At 42.4% G+C, this 26965-nt stretch overlaps 1 protein-coding gene and 1 long non-coding RNA gene across 3 annotated transcripts in view; one reads left to right on the top strand and one right to left on the bottom strand.

Annotated features, from left to right (window-relative positions):
- Window positions 1-21754, top strand: part of LOC119155658 — a 34951-nt gene extending 13197 nt beyond the window's left edge. The window contains exon 3 of the long non-coding RNA XR_005106786.1: window positions 21003-21754. This is a non-coding gene — a long non-coding RNA (uncharacterized LOC119155658). The remainder of the gene's footprint in view (window positions 1-21002) is intronic.
- The window catches only part of LRP8 (LDL receptor related protein 8), a 194220-nt gene continuing 179110 nt past the window's right edge, over window positions 11856-26965 (bottom strand). For both annotated transcript variants that reach the window (XM_037404533.1, XM_037404534.1), the window contains 10 exons: window positions 26211-26382; window positions 24093-24320; window positions 23423-23541; window positions 21889-22028; window positions 19347-19488; window positions 18760-18912; window positions 17870-18100; window positions 15659-15727; window positions 15265-15437; window positions 11856-14278 (listed from right to left, as the gene is read on the bottom strand). In XM_037404533.1, coding sequence (XP_037260430.1) covers window positions 14240-14278; window positions 15265-15437; window positions 15659-15727; window positions 17870-18100; window positions 18760-18912; window positions 19347-19488; window positions 21889-22028; window positions 23423-23541; window positions 24093-24320; window positions 26211-26382 — 1466 coding nt within the window. In that variant the 3' untranslated portion in view covers window positions 11856-14239. The remainder of the gene's footprint in view (window positions 14279-15264; window positions 15438-15658; window positions 15728-17869; window positions 18101-18759; window positions 18913-19346; window positions 19489-21888; window positions 22029-23422; window positions 23542-24092; window positions 24321-26210; window positions 26383-26965) is intronic.

Below are 26965 nucleotides of genomic sequence, written 5' to 3'. Positions count from 1 at the left end.
TGCAAAGAGGTAAGTATCTATAATCTGCCTCGCAGACCAAGACAGAAAATTAAGTCTTTGATAAAGTAATAGCAATTAAAATGTCCAGTGCAGGTTAAAATAAAGTCTTCCTTTCTTTCATTTAATTTTCTCTGTATCTTAGTAGTTATCTTTTGAAGAGGTAGGAGATGGCATATTTTTGCGGACAAAGGAAATGCATACTAGGTGTTTGTGCAGCTGGCTCAATATGAACGTAACTTATAACCCTTATGGTAATCAGAATAATCTGCTAGAACAGAAGGCTGTCAAAGCCTCTGCTGGAATGGGCCATCAACTGTGGGCAGCACATTCTACAACCAGGGATCTCTGGTGTGTAGCCATAGAAGAAACTGATACAGACCAGCAGTAAAGTCTGTGTATATTACACAGTCTTCTGCTTGTAACTCTATGAATATATTACATCCCCCTCCATGTAGCATGTCCACTAACCTTTGATCAAGACTGTCTGTTGTAAAAGGTAGTAGTTATATTATAAGATTACTTAAGAGCGTCATGAAATAGAGAATAATTTATTTGAAGTATCTTTAAAAGCCTATATTTCACTAGGTTTTAACAGTACAGGTTTTGAATTTTTGATAGAAATGCAGGATTTTAGTACTCTGGGGCATTTCACAATTTTTAACCATCATGAAATGTTTCTTAAAGTGATAAAAGGCATTTATACGTATTTTGGCCTTATCATGGCCACTTCCATTTCAGATAAAGCCATGAAACTTCCAAATGTCTTCTGTGCACCTACCTTTAACAGATTTTTTTTCAGCTTTGTTAATATACAGTAAATGTATTTTACTGAGAGGTAACATAGTCCTTGAGAATTCATTCTTTATTCAAGGTAGGTGTTACCCCTGCATTCTTGTGAGAATGCTGCAGGTAATCATACACTGATAGTTTTTATTTTTAATTATTATTATTCCTCTGGCATACAGGGTTTCTAAATCTCATGCCAAAGAAACTAGAAGACATCCTTGTGTATCCTCTGAATTAAAAAAATAATTCCTAACCAGGTGTTTGAAGGTCTTAGCATGAACAACTTCTTGTTCTCAGAGCTGTTGACTTGAATGTTTCATTTCTGTGTTGATTCCCACTATAATATCCTTTTTCATTAATGTAGTGTAGCGCTTATAGACACTTTCGTAAGCATCCTTTCTCTGAATCTATCAGAACCAGCATATGGAGCTGATACTGCTAAACTGGAGTATGAACCAATGGCTGGAGAGCATGGTTTGGTCATTAGAGTGAAAGGATTAAATCATAAGACAGCTGTAAGTACAAACAGCGCATCATCCTTAATAGAGCTCAACAAATCATATGCTGAATATTATATTCTACATTAACCAGGAGCCTGAAATGCTTAGGTTTACATTGCAACTCGTTAACTTATAGTTTTACATGGTTTTAAAGACTACAGAGGGGTAATGGTTTTGCATATAATAAAGTATCATGTGCATTTTTTGCTGAGCACCTCAAAAGCTGTAAGGTTAGTGAGGTATAGAGTTATGGTTTAGGGCGGAGATTTTATGACATGAATTGCAAAAAGAAAGTGTGGAGTAAAGAAGGCTAAGTACAAAGCAATTGGTCTTTGACTCAGACAATGTTTTTTGCATGAAGTAAGAAAGAAAATAAAAGGAAAATGTTTAAAAATACTGAGGCCTGACATGAAATTTGTGATGTAACTCTTCTGCTAAGGAAACAGCATTTTCTTTACAGCCAGCTCATCATTGGCCATTTGTCTGACTTCAGTTTTACTCCAGCAGTCTTTGAGATGATTAAAGAGAAACTAAAAAAAGACTTCAATATGCTCATCAAACCAGAGGTGTTAGCCAAATGAGTGTCAGTGGGGAAAGGCTTAATTTTAGGGTAGTGGTAGAAAAGAAAGCAATCATCTTTGTGCTTCCTGTGTTGTCATAGTAGCATAAAACAGTGGCTTGAGGAGTTGCCTGTCTTTTTATCAGAAATTACCATGCAGTTCTTTGCATAGTTGTCTTGAATGTAGTGAATGCCAGCACCATAATTACGTGTGAGCACAATTTTCAAACTGCCAAATATTTTTGCTGTGTACCAAGTACAAGTACTAGTGATCAGGTGCTAAAGGCTGACATGAATTCACATATAAAAAGTTATCCTGTGAATTTTTCTCTTTGAGGTGCTTCAGTTTCCTCTGTCAGCAGCACCTGTGTGTATGCACTTTGAGGTTAAAAATCCTTGTGAGGGGATTATCAAATCTTCTGAATAAGTGTCAGCTGGGGTCACTCCCCTCCCAGATCCAGCCCAGTTGTTCTCCATTTCTTTCTAATTGCCACTGGTCTCAGGTCACTCACGTTTCATGCTTTTTCCGTATCAGTTCCTCTCATCCTCTCTGGAAGCAGACTTTATTTATACTTTGGTTATCATTTAGGTATCATCATTGGTTATAATTTAGTTTTTATTTCCTTTCTTTTAAAAGTTTTGGTGAAGAGATACATGATACTTGCTGCTGCAGAGATGGGGGTAAGTAGACAAAACGCGTTGCATAAGACCGGTGTCAGCCAGCAAAACTTCTGCTTGATTTGGAAAGGGTAGCTTCCTGGGGTCAGAGCTTCTCTGAAGCCCTGAAGAGCGAGAGATACCTATGATCTTCAATAGATTAAGGGAAACCATATTGCTAAGTCTCTCTTGAAAAAGCAGTAGCTAGTACTTTATGAATATAATCTGACATTTTACTTGATATTCATTGGATCTGATGACATAAATATTCTGATAGCACTGTGTGTTTATTTTTCTCAAAGGAGAAAATGTTAATCAAAATAATACATGGCTGTAGACTTCTGATCTGCAGGAGCAGCTAGAGATTATTGCTCTTTGGCCTTGTTTTTGTTATGAAGGTAGAGAGTGCTCTAAAAGGGAGATATTAAATCAATGGTCAGCATATTCTGTAGCCTTCATAGCACTAATAGCCATTAACACTACAAATCATGTTGCCTTCATTAGGATTTTGCCTTGAATCGGCTCACTGAAATGAAAAGGCTTCCATATACCTGCCGGTTAGAAGGTGTTGCTCCAGTGTTGATTGAATTGAGCCTTTTGTAGCCTGTCTGTATAGGCAGCACAGACAGTGTGTGGGTCCCTCAGGAAAGAGGGAGATAACTGCATCAAATATATACGTATATGCTAATACCTATTTGTGTTTTGGTTATGGTGTGAGCAGATGCTGGACACTTTGCTGTCTGTCCGCCCTTCAGAAAGCTCCAGTTCGCTCCCCTGGCCCATCCCTGCCCTGTTCAGTTCTGGGTGGTGGATTTGCCAAACTCCCATCTGCTGTGCAAGGTGAAAGCTCTTAACAGATGCCAACTCTGAAGTGACAGCATATTATCGAGTAAGGTACTAGAGATTTGTGTGTAGTTGTTCATATTACCTGTAGTAGTTTGCTGTACGGTCACAATTTAAAGCGAGATCCACGCAGAACTGGTCTGCATAGTCACTGTGCAGGCAATGTGAATGGAATGATAGTGACTTTGTCAGCATGGCTCCCGTGCACAAGACTTGCTAAAATCTTTGATGAAATTACAGTTTATATTATTTTGTGTGTGATTATTGTGGATATATATTTGTTGCTTTCCCAAATGCCAGCCACTGCTGTCTTGCTTTTGTCACCTCATCTTTCTTGCTGGTTGATGATTTCCCCCCCCCCGCTTCAGTTAATTCAAGATAGGCTTCCCACCCATGCGGTAGATGCCAAATGAGACCATTTGCTTTCTGCTTTGAAGGCACAGTGGGAAAACAGAAATTGTCAGCTTGTTGTATTGAATGGTGACTTACTGAGCATGTTAACGCTGACATCCATCCAGGCTGGGTTTATTTGTTTTTGGCTGGAGTGAGTTTAAGAGAACGTGTTCTTATGGCTTTGCTTTTGGTAAATTTGACCATTCCTTGAGTGCTTATTAGTGTGTGTGTAGGCTGCATTTACATATTATGCAGTGCTTGGGACTTGGGAAGATAATGGTTAATGTTTAAATTGGTCATAACTCTGATGATGTGTACTTGTTATAGCTTACTTGCACTTTTATGGTGTAAGTACCTGTGACTGCCCTGGGGTGGTACTTCAAACCATGCATTGTTTCACTTAAGAATTAACGACCAAACATTTTTTTACTATGAATTATAAGTGCATGTGAAGGTTAATCTGTCTTATCCTGTTGCAGAGACATAGATTTACCTGTGTTCATTTCTTCCTAAATCAGTAAGGCTAGGGGAATCTAGGAGAAAGTTTAGTGGGTTTAGTCCATTCTTCCTTGATTTGACCAGGCTTTGTTGCAGGGTCTGAGGCAGCGTGGGTAAGGTAAAACACCTGCTGCTGTGAACAGGAGTACATTTTGACTAAATTCAAGCTGTGTTTCAGATGCATATGGGGAAGCCTTGCTTCAGTTTCTTGAAAACCAGGGAAAAGCTTGGGTAAGCTCACTGTGCGGAGCTATAGCTCCCGCTCAGCTGTTTTTTCCTGAACAATTAGCCCCATATACCTTGTGGCTATGGGGAGCCTTAACTGTAACGAATTCCTAGGATAGTGTAGCTGAAAGTCCGTCCAGAGTCATGTACTACAAACACAAGCAACAGCACTGCCAGGTGCTTCTGTCACAGCTTCTCAGTTAACCTGTCTAGGTCTACAGGTGTGCCCACATCTTGTCTTTGGTTGCATATAAATCAGGCTTGGGGTGCATCCCTATCTGTGTAAATTTGTATTATTTTATATTCAGGTTCTCTGAATCTAAGCCAGTGATCATACTTTGAATATCATACCTTTCCTAATGTCATTGTTTTTCTGCCTTATATATTGTAGTTATATGACCTTTTGTAAACTGATAACATGACTGAAGAAAAAACCAATATGTTCTGTATTTAGTGGCTGTCCAGATAAGTTGTGATGCTTAGAACATCACTGTTCATTTGTAGTTATGTCCTGAGCAAAGAGTGAAAGCTAAGGCAAAGGAACAATCTTAACTGTAGTTTGGGATTGTGAGCCAAAGCCCTGTGGTTTTGTCTCTTAGTCTGCAAGAGTATTCATGGTCAGAGTCACTGATGGTTCTGAATGGGTTGTTCTTAAATAGACAAAAAAAAAAAAAAAAAAAAAAAGGAAGAAACAGAGAGGTGTAGTTTGGAGAGTTCATGCCTCACCACACTGGGATGGAGCTCAGTCTACTTAACCCCAAAAGGGCAAAAGGATTTGAGATTTGGCGTTTTCCTGCAAAAAGATCAGTGTTCATAAATGAGTTTGTTGAGGCATCTCATGTGGTTGAAAAACAAACTTATTCTCAGAGTGAACTTGCTCAGCTAGCTGAACTATTTAAAATTTCTTGTTCTTACAGTGCTTGTATTTATGGTACAGTGGTACAGATCTTGGAAGCTCATGTTTATCTGTCAGTTTTGGAAATGAAAATAATTGTACACAGTTCTTTAAAATCTTTGCGGTGCATGCTCAACCATGTTTTGTAATGTTGAGATTGCAAAGACACTGTCTCTTCTATTCCTTTGAGTAAATAATGTTCTTTTTTTCTCAGGTCCATTGCCCTTAAAACTCAGTTGTTCCCCTTTGCTCTGTTAAGAATCTAGTATTGATAATAAAAAGGCCTGTGTGAACAACAAAACCCTCTAAAATACCTATTTTGAAATTATTAACACTGATTAGTTTAAAAAAAAACACTCTTTGTTTGTTAGGCACTGTCAGTCTTAATGCCTGAGCAACTCTGCATATGTCTTTTTGGGTGATGATGCTTCTGTTTTGAAGACTGCTGCTACTTCTTTTGCAGTTTGATAGGACTGTCTTAAAAGTTCAACATCCCGGCCAGAGTTTCTTTCTCATTCAGCTCATAGGGGTATGATTAACAATCCTGTGTGGTCAAAGCAACTCTACTGAATGTTGCCTTTTAAACAAAGCATATTAAGTATTTATTGGAGAAACGTGCTCCAAAAGAACCACAGGAGGCAACTGTGAGGAACAGAAAGGCAGGCACAGGTGTAGAAGTGCTACTGTGATCTCAATGGCAGTATGGAGGTAAAAGACTTTTGCTCAGGTGTTGCCTGAAAAAGGTAAACTGTGAAGGTTTTCCTTCTCCTGTAAATGTTAAGGAATAAAGGAAGGAAAGGTGTGTAACTGTCTGGTGTGGCTCTGCATGAAACCAGAGCTGCCCTTGAGGTCCATGAACTGCTTTGTTCATATGGACAATATGTCTGATAAGCTTCAGTTATTGTATTTTTTATAATTTTACCATGTCCTATAGTAAGGAAGGCAATGGTTAAAAAAGAAAGAAAAGCAAATATGAGAAACTACTAATCTGATAATCAGGAGTGTCATATGGATCAGACTAATTCCACTTGCCCCATCTCCTATCTGATAGTATCTAGTAATGGATACTTAGAAGAATAATTACATCCTAGTGCTTTTTCTGCACCATTAATTATTTTATATATAGATATTGTACATCTTCTCAGTTGTGTCCTTCTGAGTTGAAGCTTTGAAAAATGTAGAATTTTCCTCAATTACCCTTATTGACCTTCTCAGTGTCTTTTCTAGCTGTGTTAGGCCTTTTTTCAGATGGGAAGATCAAGGTTGTATGCAAAATTAAAAATATGTATTCACCACAAGTTTCCTCTCCAGTAATAGAGGTCAGGCTTTAAATGCAGCACACATTTTGGATATTGCTAATATTATTGGAAATTTACATTAAATTATTTTCATGTAAGTTTTTCATTATTACAGGGAGTCTAAAAGTCAACTTAGCCTTTGTAAGAAAATTCTTGTCGTCAAAACGTAGACCTAAACATTACTTCTCATGTACTGTTCATCTTCCCAGCATTACTGCAAGGTGTACTCTTTGCTTAGATCTTATTTAGGTCTGTGCCTTATTATCAAAGTACATAGATTCAGGCATTTTTCTTGAATGTTTGGTCATAAGTCTTTCCATTACCCTTTATGTGTAACAGCTTGAATTAAATGAATGTATGTGCTTTCAGCTAAGTCCCAGTGGGGGAATATATGCACGAAGATAAATTACTACAATTTGAACTAATTAATTCCTGATTGGCGGACTCAGCAGATAAAATCCTGAATAATGTGAAATGTCTTCATTATTTAGTCTCAATTGTACCTGGCCAAGACCTGTAGTTATAAACCTCTCCTCTTTCACCTGACTTTGTTACCTGCACGCAAGGACTGAAGAACTGAACTGGCTGCTCATGGCTTGGGTGGGTGTACACTACTCTGGGTTAAAAGCTGGCTGAATGACCAAGCCCAAAGAGTGGTAGTAGATGGAGTTACACCTGGCTGGCAACGGGTCACAGGTGGTTCCCCCCGGCTCAGTATTTGGTGCAGTTTTATTTAATATCTTTATTGACAATCTGGATGAGGGGATCAAATGCCTTTTCAGTCAGTTTGCAGACAACACCAAGTTCAGCAGGCGTGTGGATCTGTGGAGGGCAGGAGGCTCTGCAGAGGGATCTGGGCAGGCTGGATCGATGGGCTGAGGCCAGTGGTGTGAGGGTCTTCAAGTCTCAGTGCTGGGTCCTGCACTGGGGTCACACCAGCCCCACCAGTGCTACAGGCTGGGCAGAGCGGCTAGGAAGCTGCCTGGTGGGAAAGGGCCTGGGGGTGCTGGTCAACAGCCGGCTGAACATGAGCCAGCAGTGTGCCCAGGTGGCCAAGAAGGCCGATCATGTCCTGGCTTTCCAAAAGAGCGTGACCAGCAGATTCAGGGCAGTGACCATCCCCCTGTACTCAGCACTGGTGAGGCTGCACCTTGAATACTGTGTTTGGTTTTGGGCCCCTCACTTACAAGAGGGATGTAAAGGGGCTGGAGCGTGTCTAGAAACAGGCAACAGGGCTGGTGAAGGGTCTGGAGCTTCATATTGATTTATGAGGAGCAGCTGAGGGCACTGGGAGTGTTTAGCCTGGAGAAAAGGAGGCTCAGGGGGGATCTTCTCGTGCTCTACAGCTGCCTGACAGGAGGCTGTAGGCAGGTGGGGGTTGGTCTCTTCTCCCACGTAACTAGTGACGGGGCAAGAGGAAATGACCTCAAGATACGCCAGGGGAAGTTTAGACTGGGTATCAGCAAACATTTCTTTGCCGAAAGGGCTGTCAAGCATTGGAACAGGCTGCCCAGGGAAGTGATGGAGTCACCATCCCCGGAAGTGTTTAAATACAAGAGATGCCATGCTTGGGGATGTGGTTTAGTGGTGGACTTGACAATCTCAAAGATCTTTTCCAACCTAAATGATTCTATGATGTGAAGACAAAAAATACTAGTATCGGTTCAGCCTTTGCTTTGCTGTAATCCAGTGTCGGCCACCCGTGTCACCAGGCTAGGGCCCATCGAAGTATTAGGGAGATTTGTTTGTTACACTTAGCACAACTTCTGCCTCACTGCTAAGATGGCTGCCTTATGGCTGACCACGTAACAAAGGTTTCCTTAACAGTGTGGAGGATTTAGCAGGCAGCTGTGGCTAAACCCTTAAGAAAATGTTCTTCCACTGAGGTACACAGTAAAATTTGAATACTGCAAATAATTTGAAAGAGATTATTTTTTTTTAATTGTGTTAATTCTTATTCTGCATGTTGATGCACAGGTTCAGATACAAGTTAGCATACTAACCTCCTGTTAGAGCTAAGAATGTAGCCTCAACTGGTGCTTGTTGGTTTCTTCTGGTAGATGCTACCACTGTGAGTAGCACAGGGAGAGATTACACAGCAATTACTGTCACAGGTGAAACAGACTCAACTCGTGAAAAGTAATTTATTACCGAATCTACATCAGAGAAGGGTGATGAGAAATAAACCCCAACGTTAGAACACCTTTCCCCACTGCTCCTCTCTTCCTGGGCCAGACCTCGCTCCCGGTGTCTCTTCTGCCTCTCCCCCAACAGGGCTGGGATGGGGCTGTGGCCAGTCCATCACCTGCTGTCCCTGCTGCTCCTGCCTTCGATATGTTTCCCCATGGGCTCTGTGGGCTGTGGGGACAGGCTGCCTGGCTGTGGGGACAGGCTGCCTGGCTGTGGGGACAGGCTGCCTGGCTGTGGGCTTCCCCACGGGCTGCTGGGATCTCTCTGCTCCATGCTGGGAGCAGCTCCTGCCCTCCTGCACTGAGCTGGGTGCCTGCAGGGCTGTTCCTCTCCCCAGCTGTAGTTGCTGTTGTGCAGGGTTTTTCCCCCTTATTAAATATATTACCCCAGAGTCACTAAACCCAGTACACAGGGACTTCAGATTATTTACTTAAATGCGTGGCTCTGCATATTTTTGTCCTGTGACTGGGATGACCGGTGTGTGCTGTTCCTCCATCTCATTGCAGATTAGGGTTCAGTCTTGCTCTTTACACGCAGGAGCTCACGGTCCTGTCCCTGGCACAGACTTTGAGAGCTCTGGTTCACCCCGGATTTACCACATTGTGCCTCGTCATGAAATGACAGTCTTGGCTAGGACATGCCTGCTGCCATGCCATAGGAATGATCGTTTGCAAGCTGTTGCAGAAACACACTGCTGCAAACCTGCAGCCCCAGTTTTTGTCATCAGGACAATCCACAAGAAGCCCAAAACTACAACTGGAAACAGCTCTGTCACCTGGGACTGCACAGATACAGTCATCAACCAGGGTGCTGTTCCCAGGGCACCCTCAGCCAGCACAAAAAGTGCTCCTGTTACAGCTGTCTGGGTGGAGGGCACCAGGACCTGCAAAGAGCGAGGGAGTGTGCGAGTGTGGGTCTTTTGTTAATTAGTGTTTTGAGCTGGCCACTGAATACCTAGCATGTTAATGTGCAAATGGATTGCGGCTTGAATCTAAAAGGTGGCTTATGTATCCCGTATCTAAATTCCCTGTCTCTCTTGCTGTCGTTCTCCCTTTGAATCCTTCCAATGCTGATGCTGTGCGTGTAGGAGACGACCAAAATTGGCACTACTCCTGCACCGAAGCAGTGAATGCTTGCAATAGCCCATGGCTGTAGCTCCTTTCATGAAGGCAAGGATGTAAGTTAGGAAGGCAGGATTAAGCTGTTTCAGAAAGTTAAAGGGCTGATTTGATGAAGAACAAACACAGTGTCAGGAAATGATGCACACATACTCCTGCAGAAGGCAGAAAGGTAACAGAGTTACAAAGGAATTTAGGAGTATGTGTAGTTGTACAGCATCTTAATGAAAGCAGGCAGAAGAGTATTACTAGGGATAATCTCATACAGTCACTATGTTTAAAAAGTGAAAAAAGTACAATTTTACTGCTAATACAGCATAGAGTTAAAAAAAAAAAGGGGGGGGGGGGCAGGAGCGGGAGATAGCTGTTTTGGCAGGCATGCCTCAATGCCCTGGGCAGGTTTGGGACTCTCTTATGATGCTCTTTCACATCTTTTCATTTGTGCTGTCCTCTCCGTTTGGACCTGGAGGTACTGTTGTTGTTGTCAGCAATTTCTCTATTTGCTACTGTATCACTCTGCTAAAATTTTTAACTGCAATGGAGAAATATTTTGGAGTAAGAAAAACTTTTTTTTCAGTTAAATAGAAAAGTAAACCACCGGTATTACCAGTACCGAAGTCTACATTAGTTTGGTAATAACTATTTGTGTCTGAAGTGTTCGCTGTTTGGCAGGGTTCCTTTAGGGACAAAAATGGACTGAAAGTTACTTTCAATAAATACACTGCTTCCCAGGGCTTTGTGACACCACGTGACAGTGAAAGGTTGCCTTGGCTTCGGTGCTCTGGTTGTTAATGCTTCTTTGAGTATATCCTGCAAATTACCTAGGAAAGAGAACGGTCATTCAATACACAATTGTATTGTCTTGGTTTTCAAGAGGTACATAGCAGTGGATACTGGTATTTATGGCCACTTTATTCCCTTGGTGCTGGTAACTTGAATTTTAAGTGAAGTTGTGCAGTAGATGTCCCACAGAGACAGACCAAAGGGGATGTACAGCCATACCTAAACGAGGAAAAGTCTTTCAAGCATTCACATGCCTGCTCAGGCTTCTCTCTGCACAGGGAAATGCCGTATGTAAGTTCATATTGGACCCAAACCAGTCAGTCATGTCAGAAAATGGTGCCAGTCGTCCCTCATTGTTCACAATATCCTTGTTTCTTATCTAGAATTTATTTTTTACAAGAGAAGGGGCAGAGAGAGCAAGCTCACTGCACGTGTACTTCTGACTCGCTTGTGTCTCCAGCTAAAGATATCATTGTACTTCTAGTACAGCGGATCTCATTTTGGCTTTGTGTCCAGAGGGGATTGTATGTTTAAAAACCCCCAAAGGCTGCCTGCTGCGATTCCAAGAAGAGCAGTATTTCTGCCTTTCTTTCAGTATGGCAGAAGAGTGCATGTTTGGCTGTAACAAGTTTTTCAGCTTCTGTAGATATGCTTTACCAAAAGCTGTATTAAGAAACAGTAGTTTGCAACTAGTTGTTGAATAGTCTAACATGTAATAGTTCAGGTTAAAAACTATACCAGCTTTGTTGTATGCACCGTTGAGACAATATTTTCTCACAGGGGGTAAGGATCAGAGGACTTGTAACTAAAATAAGCGAGTAAAACTTCCAGTGACACATCAGTGATGCAGTTGTTCAGCTCAAGGAAATAACGAACCCTGGACGGTTCTCAGTGTGATTCGAAGGTGACCAAAAGCAAAGTGGCAGAGAAAGCCAATTCAGAACAGAACCCTCTGTTCATTCACAGAGAATGAATATGAGGATGTGAACTGGTTTTGGTGTTGCTACTGTAAAGCTGCAGCTGAACAGCTGCACTACACAACAGCATTCCCAAATCCCACTTTTGGGTTTGGACAATGAAGAGTTAAAGAAAACTCAGATCAAAATATGATTCAGTCCCAGGTCTAGGACAGTATTTTAGGCACTATGAAGTAACTACTTCAGTAGTCCCAGATAAAAAAAATTTAATCTTTCTATAGAAACTGTGCAGTGTTTTACAAATGCGTTTCATTTGGTTTTCAGTAATCCTTATTGATGTCAGTACAGCAAGTGTTACACAGAGCAGATCCCCCCCCGCCCCTCCCTGGTCCTTTTGTCCATAACATAAAAACTTAAACACAAAAGGCACCAAGCAAGAACTTACTCTAACAGAACTTCAGTATGACAAGACAGAGATCAGAAGTGATTACAATGTTAAATATCATCCTAACAATCTGAACCATTATTTAAAATAATTAATTTCTTAAAAAAACAAATTTGGTGTTTGACTTCTCAGTAGTTATTTATAAATCTGTAAAGGCTGAAATCAGCCCTGCACATTGAGTTCATTTACAATAGTTTGGAAAAAAACTGTAGCCTTTTATACGTGGTTTATACAGGTTTGTTTGTGTGTGTTCTTAAAAAAGTATCAAAACTGTAGAACTTTCAAATATATTTACATTCGTCTGTTAGTTACAGTGTTATCACATACAGCCTTTTCCTCAGTTTTTTTCTTCATGCACACAGTGCATGGATTTGTACAAAGAGCTTCATACCTTAAACCAATAATTGGACATCTTATTTTTTTGCGGCCTTAAAAGCTAAAATTTGCGTAGAAGGATGCTTGATTATTTATGCATTGTCTGTGCAGGCCATTTTGAGAGCATGTATTACGTTTGTAAAGCATACTCAGTCTTTAGACACTTTCTTCCTTTTCTTAGTCAAGAATCAACTTCCAGCTCACATCACACCGAATTTATTTGGAAAAAATCCCAAACCTACTCAGGCTGCGTTGCTTCTACTCACTTGAATACAAAAGCTTGGACTGGTGTAAGAACACCAAGAAGATTTCCCTAGGTTTTGGTACAGTTCAGGGAGGTACTAGTCCATTACGCAGTGGGAGGTTAGGTATATTTGCTTCCCATAGAATCCACTGGGAATCTTACAGAATGAGATGAGAAAAAAGAAAGTGGTTTTTTTCTGCAAGGTGGAGGATGACCCAGCCAAAGATACTGAAAAAGCTCTGAATTTTTCACCTCCTCTAACCTCCTTGCCTAGTTGCTCTGTGGCACGGGAGATTTGCCGTAGTGCAGGCTGCTCTGTTGGCAGTAACGTGGAAAGGAACTGCTGCACTTCAAAGAATTCTACATACTGAATCAAGACGCTGCCCCACAGCATCTCCTAAATTTGGACTCTTAATCAGTATGAGTAGGCGAAAAGGGCAAGGAGGGAAGGAATTAACCTTTGTTATTGTGTTGAGTTTTTCCTGATGAACCGGGTGACAAGGCTGATTTTGGGTGTATAGAAGTTTACAGCTAAATCTTTGTTTCTACTAATTCTAAGCTAATTTGACAGGTGCAAGATTCCCAGTGGCAAAAAGCATTTATATTTACATTTAGAAACAAATGAAAAACCTCAATCAAATTTGTACCAAGCTGTAAAAAGCAATAATGTAAGACAAAAAATAATGGGGTGCTGTAGGAGTTTCTCCTGACTGAAATGCTGTAAGCCTTAGCTCTTCAGAGCACTGCAGATGAATCTTTCTGGAAAATTTAAAAGCGACCACATGAGCCAGTCTGGAAAGGAGCTCTGTTCGTTACTGCAGTGCTTTATCTGTCAGCTGTCTTACCTACAGCTCGTTCTTACGTAGTGTCTTTAGATTTCAAAGCAAACTTCTCAAACATCCTGTAAAAATTCAATTATCCCTAATTTTCATAAATGTCGGCTAGTAGTTTTAAAATATATGTATATATTTTTATATATGTATATATTTATATGCCTATATATCTATCTAGACTAGATAGATATATACACAGATAATCTATGCACAGCAAGCCAAACATACAAAAAATAAATACTCTCACCCCTCTACTATATTTACAGAACAGATCTTATAATCCAGATTTTGTTAATAAATATTTCTAAACTGCCTGTACAGAATTTGTTTTACTTATGTTGATGGATAGCCACAAAGCATATTCAACATATTTACAAAATATCTATAAATATAGTCTTAAAATAAAGCAATAGCTACTGAACCTTCAGTCTGGCTGGTTATGTACACAGAGTTAGTAGCTCAGCTGTCGCTTATTCACTATCACAAATGGGTAGTGCAACAAGTTAAAATGTGTATAAAAGATTATACATACAAAACTCTCACATCCTTTGGATGTTTGCAGTTCATTATAACTTTGTGGTTACCCTTCTGCAACATAAATAACCACCAAAAGGAGGAAGCAGGTTCTGTGATCCAAAACAAATTTGTTCAGTGTATTGTTTGGAGCAGGAACTTCATCCTCATGGCAACCCGTCATCTTCTAAGCTTAATGCTACACGCTGTGAAGGGAAAAAAAAGCACACTTGAGAAAATTTGTGACTTGTGATACTGTTGCTAACTTGTATTTCTTGTTAAAAATCTCATGGTTTTTCCTAGTGTATTTGTGACAAATCTCTTTTATGCACTGCTCTCCCCCACCCCGGGGTCACTCACTCAAATGTGGAAAAAAAGAGGTGTTGGAAAGTTATTTCACTTGTGTATTAGATAAAGTTCCTTGTAAGGGATGACACCTTTTCTAGTGTGATCTTTAGCAGGATCTTTAGATAATATAGGACATTACCTACATGCCTGCCTATAGAAGCTATATCGCCTTCACTCATTACTTACGGATCTTTATGCTCTCTTTAAAAACACAATGCTGTTTTAACTGCCAGTGCTGCATCTCACCAGGGCTGCTGCTTTCAAGGAGGCTCCTTTGCAGACAAACTGCCACGCAGAACAGGTTCTCTCTCTTCTGCATACACAGGGCTTGCTACCCAATGTTTGCTTTCTGTAAAGCTTAATATTGCCGAGGCAAATTTCCTGAACTCCATACTGAACCCTATTCACGCCTCCTTGTGAGGGATCTGACTCTTCTAATATGGACCCTGGTTTGCAGAGAAACGCAAGTTATCCTTAAGACAGTTTAGACACTTGGTAGCAGTCCAACCTCAGATACAATGGAATCCAGTGGAGGATAAGTTATCTGCTGTCACATACTGAGCTCTTGAGGTAGCATTACACTTGCCAGCTTACTAGGTATGTTGATAAGGACACTTGTTCTTCATTTGAACAGAGTATTTTATTATATGGACTACTCTATTCTAAGACAACTTCATAAGCCATCTAGAAGTTTAGGCTTCTGCCTAGTCAATGATTATTAAAGTAAGTTCTAGTTTTTGTCATTATATGGCAAATAACCAACACTAACCAGCTGGAGATAATTCTGCGTCTAACCTCGCAACAAAATTTATCTTCTCTGTCAGCACTTTCCTCAGATACTTACTGCTGGGTAGACATGTCCAATTTGGGCAGTCCGCCCAATGTGGATTTCATCTTCATCTTCCTCTTCTGTGGTCTTCCTATACACTGGATTATCAAAATTCATGCTTTTAGTATTCTTCCGTTTCCAGTTTCTCCAGATGAGGTATCCCCCCATGCACAGCAGGCCAATGACCACTGAGGAAAGGGGAAAGAATGGCCTGTTAGCCAGGCATGAATCTGCTGGGGTGTTCCCATGTAAATATCCAACCTTGTACAATTTCTCAAAGCCAGGCTGCTCTTCCCTGTCTCAGCAGTTCCTGTACTCATCTGCACCCCCAACCCTGAAAACCAGAGGAGTGTATTTACACGAGCACTTTGGTATGATCTCCCTCAAAGGTTAAATCAAATCAGCTTACCTACAGGTATGACAATTCCAATAACAGCTGCTGTCACAGTGGAATCAAAGCCTTGGTCGTTATTTGCATCTGTAATTACAGAAATAATTCTGATCATTTAACTCATTTGCTGGTTTCAAAGCCACACATAAAGAATTTTTATATTAGTAACTATGCTGTTCTGCCCATCAGAAAGCTTTTGTAATCCAAGAGTTTATGAAAAGTTTTGTGATAAAATTATTATGGAGAAGATAAAAAGTGTATACACACAAAACTGGGCTAGGCTGAGCTGCTACTTCTTAGGAAGGATAAACAGCCCGGCCAGGAAGCGCTGCTGCCCTTGCAGAATGACAACTACACGCCAGGAGAGTGCGGCTGCCGAAGGGAAGGGCTCAGTACAGTGTTAACCAGGTAGAGAAGCTCTAACCAGATATGAGTAAGTGACTGTACACGTGCCTCTTAATTTTCAAGCATAAAAAAAGAGACCAGTTTTAAAAAAACATGAAATTTAATGGAAATTCCATGCATGGATCAGGGGATGGTGAAGAGTGCTCTTAAAAATCCACAGAAGAACACTTCCTAGTACTGACACAATTAATGATTTATTTAGCTGTCAGAAAAAGAATGTACTTCAAAGCCATCTGCACGGCTTTTCTTTTTAATTATTTTTTTTTATTTATTTACAGCTAAGGAGCTAGTCAACACATATATCACTCATCGCTGCAGTCTGCCTCAGCATGCAGGAGTAACCCAAAAACTCAATATTGTACTTACCAACAGAAAAAAACAATTCTAGGGAAAATAATTCTAAAAAAATTTAAATCAATATCCCTTTCATGTTATATACTTAAAAATGTTTGCTCTGAGGTCTTATAATAGAGGATCAGCAAAAAAAATATTTTTGCTAAAATATCAGGAACTGAGAGAGGAGGAACTAACTGTAGTTTTACTACTGCCGTTCTACTACCAATTTTGCTACAAGGCAATTTATCTTTTTAAGTATCTCCCTGTGGCAAGTTGTTCTATTACAGAGTTATTTACTTAATAAGCCAGACTATTTAATATGTGGACAAAAGAACCTTGCTTCCATGGCTTATTAAAAAGTTAATCATTGCGTTTGAAAGAAATTTGCACAAAAAGAACTCACAAGAATGAATTTTAGAAATCAAACTCTGCTTTCCCACCTGCAGTACGGATGTGCTGCATCACTATTCCTACAAACAGGCACCCCAGTCAAACAGGGATGGTTTAGTTTTGCTTTCCAGATACAATGGAAACTGCCTATTCTGCTCACTGAAACATTTATGGGAAAAAAAGTATTTTACTGTTTTTAAAGCAATGTAGATCCGTTTGAGGTCTTGAATGGTGACAGTCCTGAAGAATAAGGTCTTCTCTCTGGACTAGATTTTTTTTTTTTTTTTTTTCTGAAAGGCAGTTCAGCTTTTCTGCTTTACCTTGGCAGTATGATCTGAAGGGACTACCTGTTAGCACTAGAGGGTAGGGTGGTGTTCCATTACTCACTCACACAGGGTGAACTTGAGGAGAGCCTGTTAGCGCTCTCTGTTGGGATACTTTCCTGATATGCAGTGCAACTTCCCACGTAAGTCACAGATCAGGCCACGTTAATGTGCAGAGCACAGCCATGGAGAACAGATGCAGCTTGTTTGGGGCCACAGCGATTCCAAACGTCCAGCAGGGCTAAAGCTGGACAGGAGGCATTTTTCACCAACAACTTCTGCTGGATCACATTAATCATTAAACAACTAAAATAGGTGAAGCACCTGTAGAATCATCCATCCTATGGTATGCAGTACTACCGACAGCACTGAAGCTGGGATGAACTAGTGTTAGAGGCCCAAGGCATGGACTTGTGTGAACTCTCAGGGCCTTATCTCTAGGGTCCATTTCATGTATGTTGGACGAAGACCTGACATAAGTTCCTCAACATCCTGAGTGACTAGAATCACATCAGCTATCGTAACACGTCTGTTATGTCTGCAGAAAGCGTACCTGATGTAGTGATGGACATGGCAGCCCTGCGTTAACAGCTGCACTTGATAATCTCAAAGGTCTTGTCCAACCTAAATGATTCTGTGTCTCCTGCTGTGCAACAGGACATGCCTGCATCTGACCTGTTCGTAACTCAGCTGTTAGGTCAGCTGCCCCACCAGTGCATGAGTGTTTGTGATACAGTACATACAGAAAAAGGAGAGAGGAAGGTAATTCACTTACAGTGCTGTGATAAATTGCTGTTTCCAGTGGTCATCTCAGAATCTATCAGGATGGATGTGGTGGAAGGTAAATGAAAACTCGGGGTGGTAATTGTAGCTTCTGATACAGCTTTGGGGACGACTTCAGTAGTGTTGCTGGCACTGCCAAGTACAGTTGCAATGGTTGTGGTACCAGCAGTACGGGATGCTATGGTTGTAGAAACTAGTACGGTAGTTGAAGTAGTTGGAAAATCTGAAAAGCAAGAGCAACAGTGAAATTTGTTTAAAGTACACAAAGCAAATCATAAATGGTGATGTAAATCGGGGGAGGATGATGTTGAATGGTTACAAGTAGAAACCAAATTCCAATTCTATTTACCAGGTAGTCAGACTATCTCAATAGTTCTCTGCCTAAAGCTACAGAAATAATTTGGAGAAGTCAAGCTTAATTTATTAATAGTAATAAAACACTCTGGATGGAAGGTAGTTAAGAAGTTCAAAAACTTGTGTGTTTTTTCAGTACCGCAGAGGATACTGAATTTGTAGCAGGAACTATTTGCATGTTAGGGAAAACTACATTGAAACCACTCATCTCTTCAGGATACTATCAGCAATGAGTGTGCCTCTCCAGATCCAGTAACTGTAGGGCAATAATGTGGCAAGTTTTAATGGCCTATTGACTGTTCACACTTCCAGTGCTGGGCCTTACTCCCTTTTCCCCCTTTCTGCTCCATTTCTGGTTATGCTTTCAAAAATAAGCATGCTTTCAATAAAGGACACCACAGTGCTGCGTTCAGAAGGCAGCAACTAGTGGAATACAAAAGCTAGCGTTTATGTTCCGCCCTCAGGAAATGTATCCACTGTACGTATGGTTTTGTTGGAATAGTGAAACACTGATGTGATTGTGTTTACCTTTGTAGCATTTTTTCATGTCAGGACCCAGCCACATGTTGTCAGGACAGGCACATGTATACTTGGGAGAATGGGGAGAGATCTGAGGTGCAGGAAGACACAAATACTCACAGCCTCCGTTTGGCTGGGGGCTGAGCTCGCAGGAATCTGGAGCTACCCGAGGACAGAAGAAAAGACAAGTTGTTTTTTAAATTAGTTCTTTGCCAAGAACTACTAATAATAAATATCAGGTCCTCTAAGAAGATGCTCTTGCATGCTGTACCTCCATTAATCGGGCTGCTTAGCATCTTTACAGTTTGGAGTGAAACCTTACACACTACTATAAAAACTGCCCAAATACAAAACAAATGGCAAGCATCACAGTGACGAGAGTAACTCACTGTTATCAAAGATGCTAATTAGCTATTAAATTGCAGGCTTTCAGTAAGTGTTGCTACTGAATTAATTATGCAGGAACTTCAAACAGTAGGCATTGATTCCACTTTATTACCTGTGTGTTCTCTCTCATCAAGAACCATCAGGAAGCATTTCATTTACTAGCTCAAATAAGCTCGGTTTAGGGCCATGACACCCTGAGGACATCTTACCTTTGGGCTGCTTTAGTTCATGAAATACCACGATGTCATGAGGATTATTGAGATTTTCTGCCAAAATGGAGATGTCCAAGCCATTCAGCCTGTTTGCGCTGAAGATTGCTTCGTTCTCCAGGTCAGTCCAGAACACTCTGTCCTGCAGGAAATGCACAGAATTTCTGACCTGGCCCTGCTCAAATCCAGCTCAAGTTGGATTAAATTCCAGTAGCTGCAAAGTCAATGCACTGCGTTCCTACTTTTTTCCTTTTTTTGGACACTATCATTCCTAATGTTCAAAAGCACAGCAATCTTACACGCTTCTAAAGGGTTTAGTAATTCTGAGTAGCTATGAGACCGAGAAGCAGAAATTTGGTTAAGTGCAGAAGAGTAGCATCCATTCTGTTTCTGAACCATTTTTTTTAAAAATTTATTTTTTTTTAAAGACTGGGTGGATCATAAGCAGAACCAAAGGACCACACTAGAAACTTTTGTTATCTCTGCTGATTATTTCTCCTTTCCAAAAATAAGACCTGCATTAAACAGGTATCTACGGAGAGGCCAGTACCTAGAGCACACCTGGAAGATGAGTATCTATTTATTAATGTCATTTGCCTGGCATACTATGATTGAAGAAGCAAAATAACTGGTCAAAGAGGTACACAGGAACTGCAGTTACCGGTCATCGTTGCTCAGTCAGCTATGCATGCTGCTGCCTGCTGAAAACCACATGTAGTTCAGTGAGGAAAGTCACACTGCTGGACAACAAGGGCAAATTATCAAAAGCAAAAGGGCTGTCTGTTTTTCTAACCAGCCACTCAGATAAGGAAGGCTGTACAGAGGTGAAATAACCCAAGACATCCTTCCAAACACTGCTGATGAGGATAAAACTAAAAAGCAGCCATGTCTTGGGGAAACTCGGGCCCAAAGTTAGATGTCTTGATATCACACACGTTGCATGGGAGGAATAAGGGTTTTGCTGAGTCAAAAGCCAACCTAGTTAAGTGAAATGAAGAGAAAAGAAAGGAGTCTGACACATACCTTGTCAGGGAGCCAGCCAGACACCTTTCTCTGCTATAGCTTACCTAGAGCGAGGTGCCAAATTTGAAGCTTTTGTTCCCATAAGCTTTAAAATAATCACAGAAAGGAGCTTAGCTACAAAAGAGAAGACTTTGCTGCCCCAGGCTAGTGACGCTTGGAAATCCTCTAACAGGGGAGGAAGAGCAGAAGAGCTGGATTGTCTCTCTGCTTCCACCCAGGCAAAGGAGGGATTTGAATTATGTCTTCCACACCCCTGGAGTACTCCTGAGCTCGGATGAGGAACACAGTTTTGAACACGTCTTTTTAGATCTTAAGCATGAGAAACAAACTGCAAGGAAGCTGTTAGCCCTGGGCCCTGCCGCTGGGTAGCTGTGTAAAAACTAATGGCAGAAACGTGGATGCCCATTTAAATAGTAATTTCTGCAGATCTCAGCTGGCCTTAGTTCTTCCTTCATGACAGCTGAGGGTCCGAACTGTACTATTTAATGAATTACTGCACTGCTTTTAGTAAGGCTGCAGCGTGACACTGAATGGTACGTGAGTACTGAATCTATAAGACTAATTGGGTTTTCAATGGAACATACTCAAGTACGAGTTTGAAGCCTTTGTGAAAATAGCCTTATGTCTTTGTAGGATCAGAGCTGTAATTCTGGGGACAGGGAAGTTTCTCTGACGTGTGTCATAACTGGAGCAGTTCAGCCTGAAAGAGAATTATCCGACCCTTTCAGAACTGGGTGAACAAGCACCTTTGTACTGCCAAGTCCCCAGCCTCAGCAATGCCGTGGTACACACCGACTGCAGGGGGAGTCCTGCCGGTGCCTTGCTGCCACAGCTATTCCCAGCTGAAGCCTTGACTCCTGAGACAGGTGAAAAAGTCGCTGAGGGTGCTTCTGCAGGTGCTGGGAGAGGCAACAGAAACAACTAGCCAATGCACCAAAATTTAAGGGGCCTTCCTCTCCTGAGGGTTCTGTTGGCACCAGAAAATGCAACACAGCTATGCAAAGATGGTACGAAATGAAGCTGCTGAGTGCAGCAGAGTGCTCAGCTGCAGGCTGAGAGGCTGGCTGAGTCCCGGCAGCTCCCCTCAAGGTCTGACTTTCAAAAGATAAAGAGACATCCTGAAGTGTCACTCGGGCAGTTCCGCCTGCTGATCACGGTAAGTGGCTTCTCCCTTCCCTTGATAATGGTTTTGGCCTTTGGGCAGTTGGCTTAATTCAAAACAAGGAAAACCCATTACCCGTTTTCCAGTTCTGTGGGAGGTGTTATGCTGGGCACCACCAGAGCCGCATGGCTGCACTGGTACATAAGGTAAAAGCACGAGACAGTGCACTGCTCCTGACTAAAGGGCTTTAGAAAACAATTTTCCCTGCTGAACCCACACCAGGTTAATCGGTTTCTATAGCAGCGAACGCCCTCGCTGAGCTTTCCGTGCTATGCAAAAGGCAGAGCTTTTAATCAAAAAGAGCTCTGAGACCTCTTGCAGTCTCCAGTCTGTTCTGCATCCGTTTTTGACTCTTACCTCAAACACTGCTAAGCCGAAAGGATGGCTCAGATCATCAACAGAAGAGATCAGAACTTTTCTGTTGCTGCCATTGAAATCAATGCAGGACAGCGAATGCAATTTGGAGTCTACCCAGTACAGACGCTGATTCAGCAAATCTGAGAAGTGAAACACAATGAAGCAAAATTACACACAGCTCCTGCAACTCTTTTTCTCTTGCCCAGCATGTTTTTCCTGCTGGCAGCATGACTAATCTCTTTATTATTGGCCCCCTTTTACACTAGTTCTAATTTTGAATCAGTGCCCAGATATGCTGGGATAAGACCCTATAAAATAAGATTAAAAAGGAAGAACATTCTGTGTGTGTGTGTGTGGGGGGGGAACGCCTGACTGACAGCTTTGTACGATGAGGTTTTTTTGTTACCAGGAGGAGCAGGCCAGCAGCAGTTTGGGCTTCCCAGAATCACTCCATCAGTGCCTGTGCGAGAAGCTTCATCCCTGTCAAGGCTATTCAGTCCTGGGCCTTTTGCTGGAGAACAACAACTGTGATTCAAATGAAACACCTCTCTGAAGGAGCTGTGTGATCTACACATTTTCAGCGAAGAAGAATCCTGGGTCCAGAAACCCTTCTTGTGCTGCTGGCCAGGTTTTGCGGGGGTGCAGGCAAGTGGAAGGGAAGGATCCAATGTTATTTAGAACGCTAAGCACTGACTTTCTCTTCCTGGAGTAAGTTATCTCATTTTGGATGAGATTCACTGAACAGAATGCAAGTGGATGAGTGCCAACACAAAACAAATTCTGTAATTAAACAAGTCATTAATTAGTTTCTTAATTACTAAAGGATAACATTATTTGTTCACAGCAGTAGCACTTCAACACTATGCAATGGTAGCAGGATTTTCTCCTATGTCCTTGTCAGGGCCAGAATTTTCACATATAAAACCCACCAGAGAACCTCCCATCTGCAGGGCGTTAGAGCAGATACAGCTGTAACTCCCGAGGAGGGTGTCCCCTGCTGCTCCCTGAGGGCAGGAAACCTCCTTCCTGCTCCTGCAATTTGGTGTGGCAGCGAGGAGGACCACAGCCCTCTCTGGGCCTGCAGGATGCAGGATATGAGCCAAGATGGTTTCCATCTTGCTACCCCCTCCCGGAGCAGCTGGGCAGGCTGTGTCTCATTCCTTGACGTACCGTGCATTGATCAGCCCAATGAAGTATCCTGAGACAGGTCCAGGTTCAGACACCGGCATCAAGGACTCTCTGATGCTTCCTGGACTTCCAGAGGGTTGCTGCAGCTCTGCATCCTCCCCCAGAATTTCCCTGTGCTTTCGGGCATACCTAAAAGCAACTCAAAGCTGCTGCAGTATGAAGTTCTGACTGTGGCAAGACTTACTGCCTGTGCTTGCTACTGAAATCAAATTGCTTGTGCTGGTGAGCAGTAAGTGACGGAGGCTTTTTGTATGCAGGTGCCTTTGCGCATTTACAATTTAGTTAACGATAAAAATAAATTTACATCAGTCACAGTGGATGCTGTAGCTTTAACCTGGGCACTTACCGAGTGTGATGCCATTTGGCCACTCAATGTTGTCAGTCACTAGCACTTGCCGCCCCACGCCATTCAGGCCAGCTTTCTCAATCTTAGCTTTGTCTCCCCAGTCAGACCAGTACATGAACCTGAAAGAAAACAGTAAATTGGACTCGAGGCTAAGCAATCTGCACTACTAATTAGAGTAGGAGGTGCCTTTTTCTCGCCTTAGTATAGCAAAGCCCCTCAGCCACTTCAGTTAACTCTGATACGCACCCAGAGGAGCCACGTACTGTCCCATGGGGTACTCTGCCACAAAACGTGCACCAGAATGCAAAATCTCACCTTAGTAACCCCATGCAAACTATCTCCTGGTGTGTCTGCTAGGTACGTGGACTTCGCTTATCCAAGCGGCCCATACATATCCAACAGGCGACCTCGGTTCCCAGAACAACCTATATGCCTGGACCAGCTCAGGCCCACTGAACACACGGCCTGAGCATTCCTTTCAGAACTTTAACAGCAGCGGCCTTGCAAACAGTTGAACCATCTCAGCAGTCCCATTTAAGTTCAATGGATCTATCTATCCTGAAAGGTATCTCAAGTCTTGATGAGAACCACCCACAAGTTCGTAAGAGAGACAAAGATGACTGGAACATCTCTGTTGGCAAAGGGAAGTGTTTGTGGTCTTTACACCTACCTCCGTGTAGGATCAACAGCAATGGCTCTTGGCTCGCTGAGGTCACTGTTGAAAAGTGTCCTCCTCCTGCTTCCATCTGCAGTGGCCACCGAGATGGTCTTGTTTCCAGAATCCGTCCAGTAGATATTCTTATGAACCCAGTCTATTGCCAGTCCTTCAGGAGAGTTCAGCTGGCTGTCTATCAGAATCACCTGCTCAGCTGTGTCACTCGCTTTGTCAATGTAGGCACTGCAAAGACAGGGCTGGTCACTGGACTGGCACACGGCACAGGGAGGGCTGCACACATGTGCGTGGGGTTGGAATGCAGCCAGCTGAATGCCAGGCAGCACCACTGCATCCCCACAGAAAGAAAGTGCACGTGTGGCAGCATGATTGACATAGAAACCCTTATGGCTGCAACCTTCCACTTTCTCCTACAACTTGCTCTTATTTCCCTGTATCTGGATGGCAGGCATTTCCGGAAGAGGGAACTGTCATTTTATTTTGCTACCTGCTTCCTGCTATAACTGCACAATTCAGCAAAACATTTGACTTCAGGCATGTTAACTTCAATAGCATCGCTTCATGGGATTTATGGACATCAGAAATATAATCTCCAGTGCTCTGCTGAACAGAGTTGAACTCAGTATGCAAATAAATGTGCTTAAATGTATTGCAGAATTAGGACCTGTGTAACTAATCATGATTCATCAAAGGAATTCATGGAGCTGTACTAATTTGGCAAGTGATCTCGTTAGATACAAAGAAAATGTTCACTAAATATCAGTGGCAGCCTCAAAATCTTTCAAAATGCTAATGAAAGGCAGCAAACTCTACATGATGTTTCATAAATAACTCAATGTGGCCCCTACAAGCACACAGGCTGATTCTGGTCTTTTGCCCCTGCATCAATATCTGTTGCAATGCATGGACTGAGATGGAGTTACTCTGAGTTTGCATAGGCGTTTCCAAGAGCTTAGTCTGGCTCATAGAATAACTCGGTACATCCTAAAAAGTTATACAACAGCAGAAAGTTTTGCACAGCTCAGTCTGCAGAAAAAGTGGGACTTGTAACAAAGCTAATGGAAGCAGGACTAAGAAAGAGAAAACTTCTGCTGTTTGGAAGAAGCAAAAGGCTTGGTATAGCCGTGTTCAGGATATGAAACTGTATCCCCAGCATCCCAGGGCACTCACTGTCAGAGAGCTGCAGAAGGAGCCGTGTGTCTTGAGTACTTCTCTGTGCATGAACACGAAGCCCTTACCTACTCCTGCCTGTGCCTGCAGTGAAAGCAGCTTAACACTCAGCCCAGCCTGGGCAAACCTCCCTGCCGATGGCACGGGAGCCACCACAGCCTGCAGAAACCTTGGCTTGGCTCCCACACACTGAAACTAATCAACCTTTGCCTGATCATTAGCTAAAACCCAGAACAAATCACTGTAGAAGCTGCAATAGGGTGCAATAGCTATGCAAATCAGAATATACATGGGGGATTTTCAGCGCATAAATTAAATGTATTTTTGACCGGGCACACTCACAAGCCCCAGTACATGCTGCGATGGATGCCATAAAAACAGCTGAAGGAGAAGGGAGAATGAGAATCACAGAACGTGTACCGTGGTCAAGTGCTGTGAATTGAAATCCAGTCTACCAGAGATGACAGTGGGCAGCTACTCCAGTGGGTATCTGTGTTGCTACCTCCTTGCTCCCACCCACCATTTGCCTCCTTTGTGCTTTCAGATGCCAAGTCCTTTCTTGATTTATGTGCAGCAAGCACACAACGCAGCAGCAGTCTCGCTAAGCATCGCTCAGCAACGCTGATGATGATTTAGTGTGAATCATTATTATGACTCAGTAAACGAGTCTAAGTATAATCAGTATAAAAAACCCAAATGCAGCAGCATCTATTATTGACGAAAAGCCTTCCTGTATTATCAAAGCAGGTAACTGCACAAGCCCCTGATTTACCAATTCCTAAAAAAGCTTACAAAGTCTGGGGCACAACAGGTAATCCAGTCAGGGAAGGAAAGCCCTCAGGTTCGCTGTCCCCTGCGCTCCTCTCTACAGACTGTCCTTATGGGGTACAGGTTGAGCCACAGCTTTGGAAAGACATCAAACACACCCCCTTTCTTGCCCCCTACCTGTAGATTTTTCGGTAGAACAAATCACACCAATATATTCTGTTTGTTGACACCTCCACATCCAGCGCCACGACGTTCTTCAGCATGGGAATGATGCGAGAGTAGTCCCTTTTCACCAGGTCTATCTTACGAACCTCATGGCGATTGGTGAAAATCAGGTACGGACTCTTGCCTACCACAGAAAATCAGCGCATTTGTCATTTTAGCAGCTGACCCAAGGGCTGGATTCAGCTTTCATTTCTCAGACAACAACAGAGCCATCAGTTGCTGCTAGTTCTGCTTTGCAAGGGAGCTTTACACCGCACCAGAAGCAAGTGTAAACCGCTCCCAGAGGCAGCGCTGTCACATGCGGACAGGGAGGACCGCAGCACCGCTGTGGTCGCCAGATGCACACTGGCTGCTGGTCTCCCTATTCCACTAAGCCACAAGCAAAACTCCGGGGAATGTCCTCACCTCCAGTTACACATTTTAGATACAAAATACACGGGCCGGATTTTGGTGACTCGTGACCAGGACAGGGAAGAGACAGCCCTCTGGGCTGGCTGGAGGGAAGGGAGGCAGCCAGACTTGAGGCATGATAAAACCACACTGAATCCAGCAAAGCCAGGACTGGTTGCCAGGGAGGAGTTTCAGACTGTCACATACATGCAGAGCTCTCACAGTCCACTTGAGCACTCGGGCTCAGGCAGTTCACATCTCTGTTTGCAGGGCCAGAGCCTGCAGCCTGGGTGCTGGCGATACTGCTACTGCAGTCA

This window comes from Falco rusticolus, chromosome 11, assembly GCF_015220075.1.
Source record: "Falco rusticolus isolate bFalRus1 chromosome 11, bFalRus1.pri, whole genome shotgun sequence".
Classification (NCBI taxonomy): domain Eukaryota; kingdom Metazoa; phylum Chordata; class Aves; order Falconiformes; family Falconidae; genus Falco; species Falco rusticolus.
Note: the sequence above shows the minus strand (reverse complement) of the source record. Positions and strands in the feature narration are given on the sequence as shown.